The sequence below is a fragment of the Theropithecus gelada genome, chromosome 11 (genome assembly GCF_003255815.1).
Source record: "Theropithecus gelada isolate Dixy chromosome 11, Tgel_1.0, whole genome shotgun sequence".
Classification (NCBI taxonomy): Eukaryota; Metazoa; Chordata; class Mammalia; order Primates; family Cercopithecidae; genus Theropithecus; species Theropithecus gelada.
In genome coordinates, this window is record NC_037679.1 from 51,988,056 (window position 1) to 52,006,634 (window position 18,579).

General features: G+C 41.0%; 1 protein-coding gene across 1 annotated transcript in view; it reads left to right on the top strand.

Annotated features, from left to right (window-relative positions):
• The window catches only part of PLEKHG7 (pleckstrin homology and RhoGEF domain containing G7), a 48,925-nt gene that overhangs the window by 26,344 nt on the left and 4,002 nt on the right, over positions 1-18,579 (top strand). Inside the window, exons 9-13 of the mRNA XM_025402729.1 lie at positions 5,088-5,262; positions 6,827-6,942; positions 7,311-7,404; positions 12,708-12,787; positions 14,773-14,926. Of these exons, the coding sequence (XP_025258514.1) occupies positions 5,088-5,262; positions 6,827-6,942; positions 7,311-7,404; positions 12,708-12,787; positions 14,773-14,926 (619 nt within the window). The remainder of the gene's footprint in view (positions 1-5,087; positions 5,263-6,826; positions 6,943-7,310; positions 7,405-12,707; positions 12,788-14,772; positions 14,927-18,579) is intronic.

The window sequence follows — 18,579 nt, forward strand, 5'->3', positions numbered from 1 at the left end:
TAGTGTTTGAGCCCTTGCTATGGCCTAGACACTGTGCTACATGCTGGTCATCCCTCATCTTCTTGTCTACACACTAACTGCAGAATTTGATATTGTCCCCATTTTTCAGGAGTTTAGACAAATTAGGCAACATGCTGAAAGGTATGGTTGTTCTAGGGCAGAGGTAGGATTTGAATTCAGACCTGTCTGAACCCAGTGTTGAATCTCCTGCAATGTTCTGTTGGAAAACAACGTTCTTGGAGAATGTAAACCTATGCCATGTGATGGGCTGCCTGAAACTGACCTGTAAATGCAGTGATAAATGACCTCTAAACCCTCCATACCACATGAGGCTAAGCTTTATGAATGTATGTATTTTATCCTGGTGCACATTAATGGGATTAGAATTCTTCCTACTGTTTGTTTTTTAATTTATTTACTTATTTATTTATTTATTGAGACAAGGTCTGACTCTGTCACCCAGGCTAGAGTGCAGTGGTACAATCACAGCTCACTGCAGCCTCAGACTCCTGGGCTCAGGTGACCCTCACACCTCAGCCTCCCATGTAGCTGAGACTACACACACATGCCACCATGCCTGGCAAATTTTCTAATTTTTTATAGATATTGGATCTCGCTATGTTGCCCAGCTTATCTCAGACTCCTAAGCTCAAGCGATCCTCCTGCTTACTCTTTTAGAAACAAAATAATGCAGAGGAAGAAACTGGGAACTTCATACCAAGTCTCTTCATGTGACGCAACTAACAATGGCTAAGAACTCTAGCTGCTATGGACTGAGTGTTTGAGATGTGCCACGCTCTGTTTTAAGCACTTTGTGTGGATTATCTCATTAAAACTTCTCGCCATCCCAATGAGGTAGTTACTCTTGTTATCTACATTTTACTGATAAATTTTAGAAAGGGTAAGTAAATTTCCCGAGGTTCCAAGAATTCTGGTTGCCCCATCCTAATGCTGCATCCCATTAAGACAGATTTATTAGGACTTTTTATTTTATTTTATTTATTTTTTGGAACAGGGTCTCATTCTGTCACCCAGGCTGGAATGCAGTGGTACCATCATGGCTCACTGCAGCCTCAACCTCCCACACTCAAGTGATGGGACATATTTTCATCTGGGGCCCTTGAATCCTTTCACAGTTCCCCTAAGCACATTGGATATTTATTATAAAGCAAAAGTAGCCTCCATTGATCTAGACTCATCAATAAAAAAGGCCTTTTCTGTCCAATCTCTCTCGACGAAGTGTTATTTGCCTTCCCTAACGGACCTGAAAAATGAAGTCAATAGAGAGATGAAAGGAAAACTTACAGCTTCACTTTTATAATGTCAAGCCGTTCTTTTTCTCTCTTCTGAAGTTTCCTGAAACACAAACGCTTCCAACATCCCTGCCTGGATCCTTGTCTAAATTATTTACCACAGATGCTTCTTGCCAGTTTTTATCTGGAGGAGTTTGGTGTTTTCACTTTGACCCTGAATACCAGTGCATGCTGGCAGCCACAATTGTTTCCCACAGCAGGGCAATTTGGGGCAGTGGCCTGGGGCGGTGAGGTTTTGGGACGGCAGGGGCCTAACTGCTGCTGAGAAATCAGTTACAAGGATTCCCAGGCACCCAAGAGGTCCAGGACTCAAAGGTATCATTGGAACGATGCTGTCCCTGAGTCAACGTGGAAATCAGCCGCTAAAGCACAGCCCTGCTCCCCTCCACTCCCAGCCTTTCTTCATCTGTCGTGCTTGCTTCTGTCTCCATCCCTGCCAACCTCAATGAGAACCACAGTCATTTGGAGCTGGAGGAGAACTTGAAGATCATCTAGCCAAGAGCCATCTAGCCAGACTGGAGTCTGAGGTTGCAGTCAGTCATGATTGCACCACTGCACTTAGCCTGGGTGACAGAGTCAGACGGACCCTGTCTAAATAAATAAATAAATAAATAAATAAATAAATAAATAAATAAAACTAGAACAGTTTGAAGAATTCTAATCCCATTAATGTACACCAGGATGAAGTACATACATTCATAAACCTTGGCCTTAAGGGTAAATTTACCCCACTGCATTTATAGGTCAATTTCAGGCAGCCCATGACACAGGCTTAAGTTCTACAATAATGTTGTTTACAACAGAGCATTGTAGGAGATTGAACATCATGTTCAGACAGGTCTGAATTCAAATCCTACCTCTGCCCTAGAATGACCATATCTTTCAGCACATTGCCTAATTTGTCTAAAAAGAGAAATCGGAGGCCCAGAGAGAGAAGGTGGTCCTCAGAGCCCAGCTCCTAGAGCTCCGTTCACCATGCACCATGAGCTCACTCTCATGGCCAGCCATCTGTACGTAGGGGAAAGGAGAAGATTGAATTAGAGGCAGAGTCTTGCTCTGTTGCCCAGCCTGGAGTGCAGTGGTGCTATCTTGGCTCACTGCAACCTCTGCCTACCAGGTTCAGGTGATTCTCCCACCTCAGCCTCCTGTGTAGCTGGGATTACAGGTGTGCGCCACCACTCCTATTTTTTTCTTTCTTTCTTTTTTTTTTTTTTTTGTATTTTTAGTAGAAATGGGGTTTCACCATGTTGGCCAGGCCAGGTTGGTCAGGATCACTCCTGACCTCAAGTGATCCTCCTGCCTCGGCCTCCCAAAGTGCTGGGATTACAGGCGTGACCTACCACACCCAGCCAAGAAGACTGAATTTGGCAGCATCCCCATGATGAAGAGCTCAGGATGTTTTCCAAAACATCCAGCTAAGCCAGGTACTATGGCTCACACCTGTAATCCCAGCACTTTGGGAGGTGCGCAGATTGCTGGAACTCAGGAATTTGAGACCAGCCTGGGCAACATAGTGAGATCCAGTCTCTACAAAAAATTTAAAAATTAGCCACGTGTGGTGGCCTGTACCTGTGGTGCCAGCTATGTGAGAGGCTTAGGTGGGAGGACTGCTTGACTGCTGAGGTGGGAGGTCGAGGCCGCAGTGAGCTGTGATCATACCACTGCACTTCAGCCTGGGTGACAGAGCAAGACTCTGTTCCCCATCTCCCTAAAAAAAAAAAAAAAAAAAAAAGGCTGATAGTGTGGAAGGAGAGTGAGACTCCACCTCACCCCACCAAGGAAGAGGTCAAGCTATGAAAGACAAATGCAAATTGCTAGGCAGGAGGCTAGGAGATAAAGGGAGGGTTTAAGGAGGAAGAGAGAAAGAGCTCTCTCTTTCCAAAGAAGAGAATGGAGCCAGCAAAATAGTAGGGGCTTGTGGGCTGTGTATTTGACCCCTCTTCACAACCCAAAATCTTCAGTAAAATAAATATGCACACTCACAAAACATGTCATGAGGGGGTTTACAGCAGAAACTCACATAGGAAACCAAAGGGATACATTTGTTTCATGCTGTTCAGGAAAGAAACAGTGTACATGGAAACAAGTGTTCAGGGGCCAGAGGAAGCCATTAGAATCTCAGTCCCCTGAGTTGGTAAATATCTAGGGGAGGAGTTTGGACCTCCACAGGCCATTGGATTGGTTGGAAGTTGAGCCAGTTGTACCTAGATCTTCAAAATGCACGGGCTGACACGTGGACTTGAAGGTGTCTCTGGGGATGCAGCAGGAGTCTCCTGCAGTGTGCCTGGCCCCCCTGAGGATGGCCCTGAAGGATCTGGGTCACACTGCAAAGGATTTAACCTGGAGAATGAAAGGAGAATGGAAGGTGGAAAAGAAATGAGGCACCAGCCTGCAGCAGGAGAAATATTTAGTGTAAGGGCGGGATCCCTGTTGTAGTCAATTCAGGCTGCTAGAACAACACACCATAGATTGGGTGGCTTATAATCAACAGGAATTTGTTGCTCACAGTTCTGGAGGCTGAAAGTCTCCCGATGCCAGAATCGTTAGGGGCTAGTGATGACCCTCTCCTGGGTTGCAGACAGCTGTCTTCTTCTTGTAGCCTCACTTGGTGGAAAGAGAGCTAGAGAGCTCTCCAGGACCCCTTTTATAGGGACACTAATCCCATTCAAGAGGGTTTCATGCTCATGGCCTAATCACCTCCCAACAGCCCCACCTCCTAATACCACCCCATTGAAGGTTAGGATTTTATTAGGTTGGTGCAAAAGTAATTGCAGTTTGTGGCATTAAAAGTAATATTATGTGGATTTGAAGGAAAACAAACATTCGGTTGATATTAATCCCTTTATTGCTGAACTCAGGGTCAATTTGGTGTGAGTGGGCAGGGTAAGAGAAGAGGAATAGAACACACCACCCCCTCTACTCCTTCCTGATGTACCCATCTGCATGCTGGCCAGTGACCACCTCCATGCCTCATTTGCCACCTTCATTAAAGTCAGAGCCCCTTAGTTCAAGGAAGCTCACATTCAAAGAAATAGCACAGCAGATAAAACAAATGTAAAAGCTATTCTCATGTTTACTGAGGTTTCTCAAACACCATTTATGGAACCCCAATGTATAACCCATGGCAATACTTACTATACTTAACTAAATTACTAAAATTTCTTGTCTTCCCCAGTGCTGGCATACCCTAGAACTGCCTCTTCTTCCAAATCCCAACTCCAAACTCTCCCTATTGAAAATTGTCCACATCTCTACCTCTCTCCTCTCCCCTTTTTGTTCTAGATCAACTAAGCCTCTTCAACTTCTCTTTTCTTTTTTCTTCGTTTTTTATCACTACCTTGATCCTCCTCAGCTAAGGGGAGTCAAGGAATTGACCCAACAAGCAAGAATCCTTCCTTTGCCCTCCTGCGTCTCCAGTCTCAATTCTCAATTCTCCTAACTGCATCACAACAAGGATGGGAACAAAGCTGGTGAAACCAGAAATCTCCCCTGAGAGCCTGGGAAGAAAGGCTAATGGGCAAAAGTAAATTCACTCTCAAATGAGAAGGGTAAACAAGGCTGGAACACATCTATTATTACATCTTATCACTACTGCTAATGGAACATGCACTTTTTAGGGGATTTAATTTGTGGCTTATAAACTGTCCCAGCACACTCACAAGTACGGCCTGCAGTTACTGAGTAAAATCTCCAAGAACCTCTCATATCCAGGCTTCTTAGTGGCTCAATGGGTGAGGTAGATCATTCTGATGTGGCTACTTTTGCCTTCCCCAGTGGTGTGAGCAAAATGAACAATGCAGACGGCTCCACCTGCCTGAGCTACTAGTGGCCCCACTTCAGAGGCTCACTCGATATCCGTTGTTGCTAAAGAATATCTGGAAAAGGAGCATGGACTCTGCTGAGAAAATCATGATCTACTCCATCAAGGAAAAGGTGGAAAAGTCCATCCGTAAGTCCCTGAGATAAGTGAGCTTAATTGAAGAATTGTGGCCTTGTGACTCCTGGAAACCCTCTAGGCTTCCATCTTAGGAGGCAATTCCATTGATTTGAGGTCATGGCTCTTGGAAATGTGGGTTCAAGTGTGAGTACATTGTAAATCAAATACGCACAGAACAATGGGCTCCAGTCACATCCTGGCGAACACTATGAGAACTCTAGCACCAAGTTTACACAGGATGTGGCTCTGTCTCCAAGTGTTTCAGAAGTGAGTTCAGGCAGGAAAAGTTCTACTTCCCAGATAACTGAAGGCACTTTGTTTTTAACAGCCATACTGACCCCACACACAAAGCAAATGGGAGTAAACACCATGGAAAATGTGTCCAGAGGATAAATTACCATTCGTCATTTCTCAAATCACCAAAAGCCAAGGTCAATGTGAAACTACTGCCAACTGCAATCTTTAGAACTGAAATTTGAGGATGGGAACTGAGCAGGCCCTATGATGACTTAAGTTTATTTGTGTAACTCTGTATAATTGAAATTCACATAAAGAAGTTCATGATTTATGCCCATAAACCAAGGTTTCCCGATGGGCATCAAAAGGGAACAATTCAAATTGGTAATATTCAGCTGTACATAATTGTTTTTTCTTTTACAAATTTAAAAGTAAAATGATACTGCCTGGAACAGGTGCTTTAAAAAAAAAAAAGGTAAAATGACTGTTTAATTGGGTTTTTCTTCTGTTTTTAAATTTTTTATTCAGATTCTAAAATTACCTGAAGAGCTGGAATTAAGTTTATCAAGCGAGTAAGACAAAGAGTCTCTTAAAGATGACTTCTTTAAGCTTTAGAAGTAATCTTAAGGATTACGACTCATTTAGATGAGTTTGTGAGGAAAGATAACGCAGCACCTCTGGAGATTTCTCAGTGAAAGATGGATTCTGTTGTTGAGGGAAGAGACCTGTGTGGCCTCCATTTAAGTCTATTATCTTAAAGATGGTGAATTCTGAAGAGGTCTGCTAACAATGTGATTCTGCAGGTCTTTTACTTGCCCTGCATGTCTTCAAAAAACATTTCAAACCCTCAATAGCAACATGTTATTAGAAAACATTGGAAAATGAATATAAACCTTCCAAAGATAAATTGAGTTCCTACTAAAAAAGAAATAATCACCATGATCATGAAGTGAAAATATACATTTACGATTGGGACAAAAACATATGTTTGTCCTTGTTAGTCTGATTTTTTTTCTTCCTCTAATTACAGGCTGTGTGGTCTAGGAAATAAGAGAAAACTACCAAGGATTTTATTAGTATTCTTGAAATAAGAATACACAATATACTTTCAACCTACTGAATTAAATTAGCTAAGCTTCATTTTTCTCTGCAAGAGGCTGATATCAAATTAGTGAGTTTTCTAAGACGCATGAACAGCAAGCAATATGTGAAACGAACTTAATATATGGTCTGGCTCCAGGGGCGGCCAGTGCTTCTAAATGATTCCTGTGGACCTTGGTTAAAATTTATATGCAATGTCACATGCACCTAAAAAGACTGACTATGTCTTGTCTTTCAGGGGACCTTGAAGGAAAAGTGAAATGGCTGGACAATTTCCAAAAATTTAGATATCTACAGGAGATTATAGTGTGGCCACCGCTTTGGGATAGAGATAAAAGGTTTTTCATTCCAGAGGTACAAAAAAAAAAAAAAAAAAAAATCAAATAGGACTTCTGTCCATTTCTGGAAGTTGGGCATTCAGATAGAAATACAATCATTTTAGATGTCCCCATGTGTCCACTTGAAGAATAAATCTAGTTTCCAGAACAGGAAGTAAAGTCTTCATCCGTAGGGCATTGTGTGCGGGGAGGCTGAGGTCGCTGTGCCATTCTTATGATGGTCCTTCTGAGAGGTTTTTTCATTGTTTCCCGTTCCCATGTCCGTCTGCCGGCATTTCCAAATGTCATGAACTTTCTAGATGGAGTTGATTGCCCCAGCTTTTTAAACATGTTCTCTTCCGATCACTAACAACATCTCTTTTATTTTCTCCCTTGTTTTACAAGTGTTTGAAACACATTTTTAAAGAACACACAGCAGAAAACATCTTGTCACCAACCAACAGACACCTTCTCTACGAAGGAAAATTAACTCTGGCAGGTAAATAACTGCTTCCTTTAAAAACCCAGCATCTGTGCCGCCTTGTATCTTGTTTGACTGCCAGTAATTGAAGAGCAGGAGGAATTGTGTTTGCCTATGTTCCAGGTGATGGAGGGTGTGAATCAGAGAGCACCCTATGGAGCCATACAGACTCAGGCTTGAATGAAGACTTCGCAACACAGCTAGCTAGGTGCCCCCTGTTTTCTCTCTGCAATGGGATAACTGTAATTATTCCATAGGATTGTTAAAACAACAAACAAGAGCAACTTAGCTCACGGTCTGGAATCTAGTAAACTCTCAGTCAATGGCAGGTGTTATCATCACAACCGTTGTACTCCTCCAATGAGCCAGACAATCAAGCTCTCAAATGTTTATGGAGAATCTATAATATAGTACAAGTTGTGCTAGGTAGGTGCCATTGGAAGATATAAAAACGCATTCTGTATAATTCTTTCCCTGTAGTTGGGAAGCTCTGCCTTATTACCAGACCTGCAGGATAAGTTCAAAAAAGAAGAGAGTCCTTGAGGCTGGAGTGCCCTGAGAGGCTTCGTGCAGTCCATGGGACTGGAGGTGGGCTTGGAGGGGCAGGAAGGATGAGGTCAGTGGAAGGACAGGAGGGAGGTCATTCAGATAAAGAGCAGAGCCAGAGAAGTCTTGGAGACAGAAGTCCCTGCAGAAGCTTAGTTTCTAGCAGAGTACATAGGAAGCCAAGCCCCTGGGGCTGACTGCCTGGCTCACTCTCTGCTCAGCCTTTTCTGCCTGTACAACCTTGGGCCATTTACAGTGATCTCCTGTGCTTCAGTTTACCTTTCTTTATTGTGAGGATTAAATGAACCAACAGATGTATAAGCACTCAGAAGAATGATTGACAGAAAGTTCACACTCAATAAATATCATGATGACCAGAAAGGCTGCCTGGCTGAAATAAGATTTAGAATCATTTATTTATTCATTTCTGCACAAAATCTTGACCAGGTACCTACTGAGTGTGAAGTCCTGTGGGATGGGAGGTTGCCTAACAGTGGTGATGTGATATCTGGTGGGGAGGCGCTGGGAAATAATCCCTTAATACGTGTATATTGAAACTCTGCTCTATTTTAGAGGTAGTCTGGATGTCAGGTTAGGACGTAAAATCCCCCTGGCAGCTGTTAAACAAGGAAGATAGACATGTCCAGTGTTTTATATCCAAGGGCTTTTTCATACGTTGTCTCTTTCCAGTAAGTTAAATAGAGAAGTTGCTTTTAATCCCTTGTTACAGGTGAGAGATTTGGGGTTCAGGGAGGTTCTGTATCATGCCCAAGTTCACCTGGTGGGTGAATGACAGAGTACCAGCTGGAGCCAGGCTGCGTTGGTCCAGCTGGCTTCCAGAATCAGAGCAACTGCCTTGGAAACCAAACAGAAGGACCCAGCCAGGAAACTGCAGGCAAGCAGAAGTCATTGAGCTCTCAGACAGGGAAGTGATCGGTTAAAAGGGTGTTGAAGAAAGCCTTGTTAATAAGCAGTCTTCAAAATGGCATAGAGGAGACCAAAGCAGAGAGATCAGTGGTGAAACCGGAAGTTCAGTGGTGAACAGTATGAAGTGAGAAGACTCTGGGCCTGTCTGTTGCTCTACCATTTTTAACCTGTTGTTCACCCACCCCCCACTTTCATTTGAAAAGATAACAATTTTAACTTTTCTTTAATGTTATTTACAACTTCAAAGTAATTATATTTTATGACAAGAACAAATCAAAGTAATAAAACAAAACATAATCTGTGTTCCAGCATGTATCTTTACCTCCAAAACTAGCCTCACCTGAAATTATGTGAGACTTTGGTTCACGCCTTCCCTCTTCCTCCCTACCTCCCAATACTGTGAGATGCACCAGCTTCTCCTAAAACATTAGAAATGGGCATGATAGAAAAGGGTACGGGAGATATTGCAAAGGCAAAACCAGGAGGACTTTATGATCGATAAAGTGGATGAAGAGGAAATGAGTATAAAAAACTGTTCTAATCTGTGTATCTGAAAGTTTTGTTGATAATGCCATGGGTGGTAGAGGGAGTGGGGTCAGGGAGTCAATTTTAGGGTTCAGGTTTGGGCATAATAAGAACCCACATGGAAGCTGGAGGAGCAGCTCCTGGTGGGTGAAAGGCTATGTCAGATGTGAATTCATGCATTGCATGGGTTCAAAGTGACTGTCATAGATGTGTGGATTGGAAGCTCACCTAAGAAAGGCTCTTTACAAGCAGACTCAACTTTTCCAGAAAATGCTTCTTGTACAGTCAAATGTGGTAGCATGGAGATGAACTACGTAATGTCACTAACACCAGGCACTTGTTTAATGGCATGAGCTGTATTAGTCAAATTCCATCAGAGATGGAGACTCCATATGATGTAGTCTACATGGTACCAAGTCAAGTGCAAAGTCATGAGACTGGACTCAGAGATGAGCATGGAGATTTAATGGGGCAGGGTGATAGTGTTAGAAGAAACAGGACATTTCGCTTCTTGGTCTTTTGGCTAAGATCAAGTGAAGAAACAGGACATCATTTTAAATGAAAAAAGCATTGAACCAAAAGTCAGGGGATCTAGCACCAACTGTAGACTTTGGGAAAATTTAAATGCTCTTATTCTCTTTTATAAATGTTATTGCTGCTGCTGATAATGATGATGACGATGAGGATGAAAATGATGTGATGATACCTAACACATACAGTGTTTCCGAATTTCTTCCAGACTTAAAAACTGTGCTCTTATAACCAAATAAGTATACTTTCTCATTCCCAGAAGGTACACATTTTCATAATTTGTTTTGTAAATTGCTTGGTGGAAAACTAGGGCTTCAATAAATGGTAGCTAAAATAATTATCACTTTCTAGAATAATGTATGGAACATTATCTAGAATAACATCTGGAACACATAGAAGGTGTGCTCCCTGCCTGTTTGTCAAAATAAAATAGTTCAAATTAGAAGGAGAAAACAAAACTGTTTCATTTTGACAATGATCATTGAGCTGACACGTACATGAGTAGCAGAGGATGGTAATAGCACATTTTACAGGTTTGAAGGTTGCTGTGGACTGAATTGTGTTCCTCCACAAATCACATGTTGAAGCCCTAACGTCCAGTGTGACTATGCTTGGAGTAAGGAAGAAATGCAGGTAAACTGAGGGACTCGGACTGGAGCCTTGATCTGATAGGATTAGTATCCTAATCAGAGCAGACATCAGAGAGCTCACTTTCTCTGTTTGCCATGTAAGAACACATCCAGAAGGTGGCTATTTGCAAGTAAAAAAGAGAGGCCTTATCAGGAACCGAATCGACCAGCACCTTGACCTACTTCCCAGGCTCCAGAACTGTGAGAAATAAATTCCTATTGCTTAAGCCACCCTGTCTGTAGTATTTTGCTATGGCAGGCTGAGCTGGCTGTTCACAGGTCTAGTGTTGTACCATTTCTAGCCCTGTTTATCAGTTGGCGTATAGATTCAGCGACTGGAGACAGACAGGTTAAAAAAAGATAGCTTATTTCTCTCTTGTTAAGTCTCAACCTATATGACAACTCCACTCCATGAAGTCATTAGGAATCCAGATTCCTGCTGTCTTGTAGCCAAATCTAGGGTATTGCCTTCTTCTGTGTGGCCCAAGGTGACTCACCAATATGTTTGCTTTCTACCCAATAAGAAGGAGAGACAGGGACAAGAGAGCTTGGCCCTGCCCTTCACGAATATGACTCAGAAGTTGCATACTTTGGCTCACATTCCATTGGTCAGAATTTAGCTCCTTGGTCATACTCGGCAGCAAGAAAATGTAGTCTCTATTCTCTGTGGATGGGTCCTCACTAAAAGTTGGGAATTCCATTGCTACAAGAGAAGGGGAGAATGGTTTTCAAGGGACATCCAGCAGTCTTTGCCACAACCTGATTTATGAAAAATTAAGTTTCTGATAAGATTTTTAAAATACTATTCAAGGACTATTTAATTTGAATAAAATAACTGATTTCTCCCCTGTGCAAATATATAAAAAATCTTTTCTCTAAACTTAGAATAAGAGGGGATAGAAATGAATCCTAAATGTTGTATCGACTGCTTTAAATCTTCCAGGGGTAAAAACATAAGAAAGAACTTCTAGAACAATATGTATAATAGAATAAGCTGAAAAAAATTACTGGGTTTTCCTACGATTACTCTAAGCACTTGTCACAACCCCCTCTAAAAACCTTTTCCTCTGAAATCACTTACATTTAACCCTTTTTTCTAATTTCTAAGGGATAGAGTAAAATAAGGAAGGAGATGCCTTATTCTAATATTTGGTTTCTCTTCTACTGCTATTCCCTTCTTAGGGAAAACTAAAGAAAAGCTTTTTGCCTTAAGTAACTATTAAAGCTAATATCAGAAAAGGTTGTAAATATGAAACACATGGAGAATATCTAAACATTTATAGACACATTCTAAAACTTGAGAAATAAGTAGTTTTAATGACTGTCAACCTAGGCCGCCATAACAAAATATCACAGACAGGCTGGCTTAAACAGCAGAAATTTATCTCTTACAGTCTGGAGACTGAAAAGTCCCAGGTCAAGGTGATGGCAAATTCAGCTCCTAATGAGCACTCTCTTCAAGATGAAGGGTGGGGGACAGTGGGGTATCTGGTGTCTCAACAGAACATTAATTCTACTGGATCAGTGCTCTAGCTTTATTAACTCATTTTACCGTAATTACTTTCTTACTCCAAATGCAGCCACACTAGGGGTTTAGGGCTTCAACATATGAAATTTGAGGGACACAATAGCATAGTTCATAGCAGTGAGAAAATGCCTTTTCTCTGGTTATGTGTGCCTTTGCCAATAACCACCCAGAGGAATCAAGGGGCAAAAATGCTGCAAGTTCAATCAGTTGATGGATTTACTCTCGGCTTAGTTGAAGCCACTACAAATATCATCTGAGTTATTTTAGATTCAAATGAGACACATCATAAATTCAATGTCTTTAATGTTAGAAGCTTGGCCTCTCATCAAGTCTCTGCTTTAGGAATAAATAAAGCAATTCAACATTGAGGCGGGCAGCTTTGTGACCTACATGATTGGAGGCCCTGGGGTGCTGTAATAGCCACCTGGTTTTGTTTTCTAAAGAATTCACTGATAAAAAGAGAAAAAGAAAGAAAGAGAGAGAAGAAGGAAGGAAGGAAGGAAGGAAGGAAGGAAGGAAGGAAGGAAGGAAGGAAGGAAGGAAGGAAGGAAGGAAGGAAGGAAGGAAGGAAGGAAGGAAAACTCTTCTACTTAACAGTTTCAAGTCCCCATTTCAGCTTCTCTTTTTTTCCTCAGAAAGCACAAGATTCCTAGATGTTTATCTGTTTCTCTTCAATGATTTCCTCTTAGTTACGAAAACTAAGCGCAACAAAAAGGTAAAATGCTGCTGTTTCAAAGTACGTTTCTAAACAAGTTTGCTAAATGAGTTTAGAAATATTTCTAAATAAATTGTGGTAAAAATATAAAATTTCTTTTACATCAGGCTGAATCTTTTCCTCTAAAAAAATGAAGGCACTATAAAATATTGACCTTTTTAGTCATAAAGCTCTGAATTAAATAAATAAATAAATAAAAAATGCGAGTTGCATTTCTCAAGGATGTCAAAAGAGGAATAGATTTTTAGAACAACTTAATCTATATACTTGCAAGCTAAGTCCCAGAAGCCACAGGACTTTGCCTGACCTGCCTAAGCAAAGGAACTCAAAACATCTTTGTCCATTTTGGCCCGTTCCTTTACTGAATTGGCCACCACAACAAAAACAGCTAGAGTAGGACCCATCTGAACTGTCTACTGTCTTGTGTCGAGGTGGTATTCAACACTCATTCTTATTTGAAAGCTCACATTATTTCTGAGAAATAATGATTTGGGGGTGGAGATGAGAGGGAGCCCTGATCTCTCAGTGTCTACCTATATAAAAAGTGTAGAAGCCAAACATGTATGCAACTGGCATCACAGACAAAATGAGTCAGCTAAGAGCTAGAGCTGCAAAATCTCTATAGGGAATAGGGATTTTTTTCACGTTACTTAAGTATTATTTGTTACTATTATTGGTGGTGTTATTTTTACTGCCCATTAAGCCACTGATCTGTTGCTGGTCCCCAAAAGGCTTTCTGTCTAATTTACTATTTCACAATCTGTTTCCTGAATGGTGTGTCTGAGTGGTATCAGGTAGGGAAGTTTCTCTAAGGCTCCCAGACATCCACTCGCAGAGGTGGGAAGAGAAATGCAGTGTCTTCAATAGTCGGAGATATCTAATGTTGCTTTATTCCATTCATTTCTTTACCAAGTGACTAACCTTGCATAGATAAGATCATGAGACTAGCTATCTCATATCTTTTAATAAACTAAGCTTCTACATACCATGTTGGTTAGTTGAGCTAAATCTTTAAGCAATAAAATGATACCCATTAATCAATCTATGAATAGCTAATCGGTGGTTGGGGAGGGAATAGGTGTACAAGAATATTAAGAGTCACAGTTTTGGAATTTGTATGACCTCCCATTATAAGTTACTCAGACTAGCATGTCTGAACAAGCCAAGTTCTGAAAAATCTCTACCCCCTTCAAAAAACCCTGATGCTTGCATAGCTGACCTTCACATCAATTAATGGTACAAATCAGAGTATATGAATTAGTGGCAGCCCATGTCGGACATATAATAAACTGATATTCTGGTTTTATGCATCACAAGTTGATTCCTAAAGTAAGGAAAGGTATCAGTTTACATGCCTCTTTGCTATTTTATGTACAATTTATACCATGCAGGTCACAATTTTTAATTTTTACCCCCTTTTGAAAAAAATCATCAACTTATGTGCTCAAAACAATTTAAATTATTTATAAATTCTAGAGCATAGAATCTATTTAGAATTCAGTATTAGATCCCAGACATACAGTTGGGAGGATCACTTCAGCCCAGGGATTCAAGACCAGCCTGGGCAACATAGTGAGATCCCATCTCTACAAAAAAATGAAAAACAGAATTAGCAGGGCATGCATGGTGGTGTATGCCTGTAGTCCCAGCTACTTGAGAGGCTGAGATGAGAGGATCACTTGAATGTAGGAGGTTGAGAGTGCAGTGAGCTGAGATCGCACCACTGCACTCCAGTCTGGGTGACAGAGTGAGACCCTGTCTCGAGAAAAAAAAATTGTAATAACAATAATAAAATAAACACTTTGCTATAAATCACTATGCTTTGGGGAGATGCTTTTCAAGATTCAGAAAGAGTAGTAAAATTTTAGGCAATAATAGATTTTAGGCAATTGTTTCTCAGAATCTATTTGCTTACAGATGCACTTTAGGTAAGTGTGCCAATATTTATTTCCTGTTTATTGCATTCTTTTTCTTGTTAATTTCAGAAACTTGGAGGCTCAGACCCTGGTTTAATGTGTCCTTCTCTTACTCCTGAGTTGCAAGCAGTAATAAAAGAGGGTGGTTCGTGTACAGTACTCGATCAGCCTATTCCACTAGATAGGTTGGTAGTCAAAAGTATTGAACCACTCCATGTGTCAGGTATGTGTCTGTTTCCATTATTCAGCTCATCTGTTTGCCATTGCAGAGTTTTATGTTGGCCTTTCTTGGTAGCAGGACATAAATCCAATTTAAGTCTTCATAAAAACAAGACTGTGTTCCTATGTGTCTATATATCTTTCACTCTATGAATTAGTTACGGTGTCCAGTGCTTGAGTGATAGCTCTGTTACTTGCTAGTTTTATGACCTTAGACAAGGCACTTCAGTTTTCTAAGCCTTGGCAAAATAGGGATAATAATATCTATTTCAGTGAGTTTCTATGAAAATTAAATAACAAATGTGATGCATTCAATAAATGATAGTTGCTACTAATATTGTTACCTACAGTATCATCATTAATACTATTGCTATTATTAAAACACTGAGAAACCATTACCATATTGCAAGAGTAAGATATTTTATTATACTCTATTAAAATAATTATGCCAGATATATATATATTCATATATATACACACACATATACATATGCATGTATCTACATGACACATGCATCAGAAATATATATCATTTTAAATCTTTTATTCAAGTATTTCTTGAGTATCTCCTGAGAGCCAAGAACTCAGCAGGCCCTGCAGATACAAAGATGAATAAGGAACAGCCGTTGGCCTTGGGGAGCTCTTAGAATAATGAAAGATCAGTAAATCCTCTGTCAGAAAAGCCCTGGGACTCTGAGTTACTCAAGGACATTTCAGTCTACTCAGGGCTTGAGTGGGCGGCAGTGTTCAGGAGGAAGCAGACACCACTCTGCCTTGGCTAGAGGCTCCTAGACCAGCTGAGGCCAGGCAGGTGGGGAATGACTTCCTGTCCCCATGGGAGGGGCTGGAAAAGAGAAAGCGCTCACCATCCCCCTCAATTCCCACTCCAGCAGCCAAGCCCAGAGCTTCAGTGATGAGCATAGGACTGACTCATACATAATAGAGAAACCTTAAAGAGTGAATGAATGAATATACAAACAACAGTAGCAAATACTTACATAGTTATGCTACATAACTAAGTTATATATTTAAATGCCAGCCGGGTGCAGTGGCTCATACCTATAATCCCAGTACTTTGGGAGGCCAAGACGGTAGGATTGCTTGAGGCCAGGAGTTCAAGACCAGCCTGTGCAACATAGTGAGACCCAGTCTCTTATTAAAAAAAGAAAAAAATAGGCTGGGTGTGGTGGCTCACGCCTGTAATCCCAGCACCTTGGGAGGCCAAATTGGGCAGATCACCTGAGGTTGGGCATTTGAGACCAGCCTGACCAACATGGAGAAACCCTGTGTCTACTAAAAGTACAAAATTAGCCAGGTGTGGTGGTGCACACCTGTGATCCCAGCTACTCAGGAGGCTGAGGCAAGAGAATCACTTCAACCCAGGAGGCAGAGGTTGTGGTGAGCCAAGATCAAGCCATTGCACTTCAGCCTAGGCAACAAGAGTGAAACTCCATCTCAAAAAAAAAAAAAAAATAGTGAAGTACAGCAGCACACACATGTATTCCCAGCTACTCAGGAGGCTAAGGCTGGAGGATGGCTTGAGCGCAGGAGTTCAAGGTTGCAGTGAGCTGTGATTGCTACTGCACTCCAGCCTGGGTGACAGAATGAGACCCTGTCTCTAAAAATAAAAATAAATAAATTGTAAAAATTTTAATGCCTTACATATTAACCCATGAATTAATATAATCTCTCTCCAAGAGCAGAAGGGAAGCCTGTATCCAGAAAGATAGCTTCTGCCTCCTGTATCCATTCTTTCTATTTTCAGTAAGATTTGATGAAAGGTAACAGGGCAGACCTTAAAGCCTCTTGTATTTGACTTGACTGGGACCAAAATCTATGTAGGCCAAAATCTGCCAAGCCAGACAGTGGTTCAGGAGCAAGCCACAAAAGGGGTATGTCAAGGTTGCAAAACCTTTGCTTGGTGAGTGTGCTGACTTTCAGTGTGAGCCTCTTACCTGCCCAAGGGATGGCAGAGGAATGTAGATAAAACAAAACTTCAGTATGTGGCGGCTAGAAATCACTTCTGTTCTGTAATTTGTTTAGTTTACTTTTTCATGGGGAAAAATATCATAGTAGAGGGCGTCCTATGCTAGGAATTTCTTCTCCTGCTACAGTGGCTATAGTTATAGATTACTATAGATTGGCTATGTTTATAGTTAGAGATTGTGGCCTGACACATAGACTTGAGTAAAGGAAGGTGCCAGAACACCCATGAGGAAGAGGAAGCAGCTCGGCTGAGGGTTCAGTGTAGTCACAACCTGCCAACTTGAAGACTTGAACTTTATGGGAAATCTGACATCACTGGATTACCTTGAAAGATGCATGTTTTTTCTCCTCTATTTCTTTTCTTTTTTTTTTTTAATTAAAAAATCTTTTTAAAAACATTATGCTTCTGGGAACAGGCGCAGTGGCTCACACCTGTAATCCCAGTACTTTGGTAGGCCGAGGCAGGCCCAACACTTGAGGTCAGGAGTTCAAGACCAGCCTGGCCAACATGGTGAAAAAATACAAAAAAATTAGCCAGGCATGCTGGCACACACCTGTAATTCCAGCTACTTGGGAGACAAAGGCATGAGAATCACTTAAACCCAGAAGGCAGAGGTTGCAGTGAGCCAAGGTCACACGACTGCACTCTAGCCTGGGTGATGGAGTGAGACTGTCTCAAAAAGCAAAACCAAAACCAACTATGCTTCCACCGTTTTATTTTCTGATTTTAATTACCGTCTCTTGTTCCTTTTAAAAATATTTTTCTCATTCTTTGGGCCTATTAACTTGACTAATTAGATACAGTACATGAGGCAGAGTAGCTATAGAGTAGGAAAAAGTAAATGAGGACAAGAGAGAGATTGAGCTCTGGAGTGAAAGACCTAATTCCAAATCCTGGCTATATCATTTATAAGCTCTGTGACCTTGGAAAGATTAACTTGTTTCCTATTTACAAGTAGGAATTAGCTGACCTATCTCATAGGGTTGCTATGTAGAGAAAAAACATAGTATGGTGCCCAGTACATAGAAAATGCTTTTAAAATGGTGTCAATTATTGTATTAGAATGTCAGTGAAAAAAGAGCTATTCCTGCCTATATATGATACTCTCTCCAAATTGTATTTCACAGGCCTAGCTTAGCAGGTCCTTTCATTTATAAAGTCCCTTGTACCTATACTACAAACCAAACGGAGCAAGGATGCCTGGAGTAACTTAGAAGTACAGTTACAGTTTTTGAGGAAAATGAATTCCAAAAACCAGCCAAGAATAACAACCTGGTCTTTAAAGCCTCACCTTGCTACAGGGAATTTATAAGGCAAAGAATTATAGAGTAAAACAAACACAGCCAGCTTTTTTTTTTTTTTTTTTTTTCCCCCAGAAAGTCATTTTAATAGGTTTAAGTCCTCTCACTGAAGAGAAGCTGGACAGAATTTTATGGCCTCTCCTTAACAGACTTTATTTGTTGTAGCAGAATTTTAACAGACTTTATTTGTTGTAGTAGAATTTAGGAATTAGGATGTTTAGATTGTTATGAGTATAATCTGTGATACTGGGGTAGTTCTTGCAGTTAAGTAAATAAGTATTGACCGGGCATGGTGGCTCACACCTGTAATCTCAGCACTTTGGGAGGCCGAGGCAGGTGAACCACCTGAGGTCAGGAGTTCAAGACCAA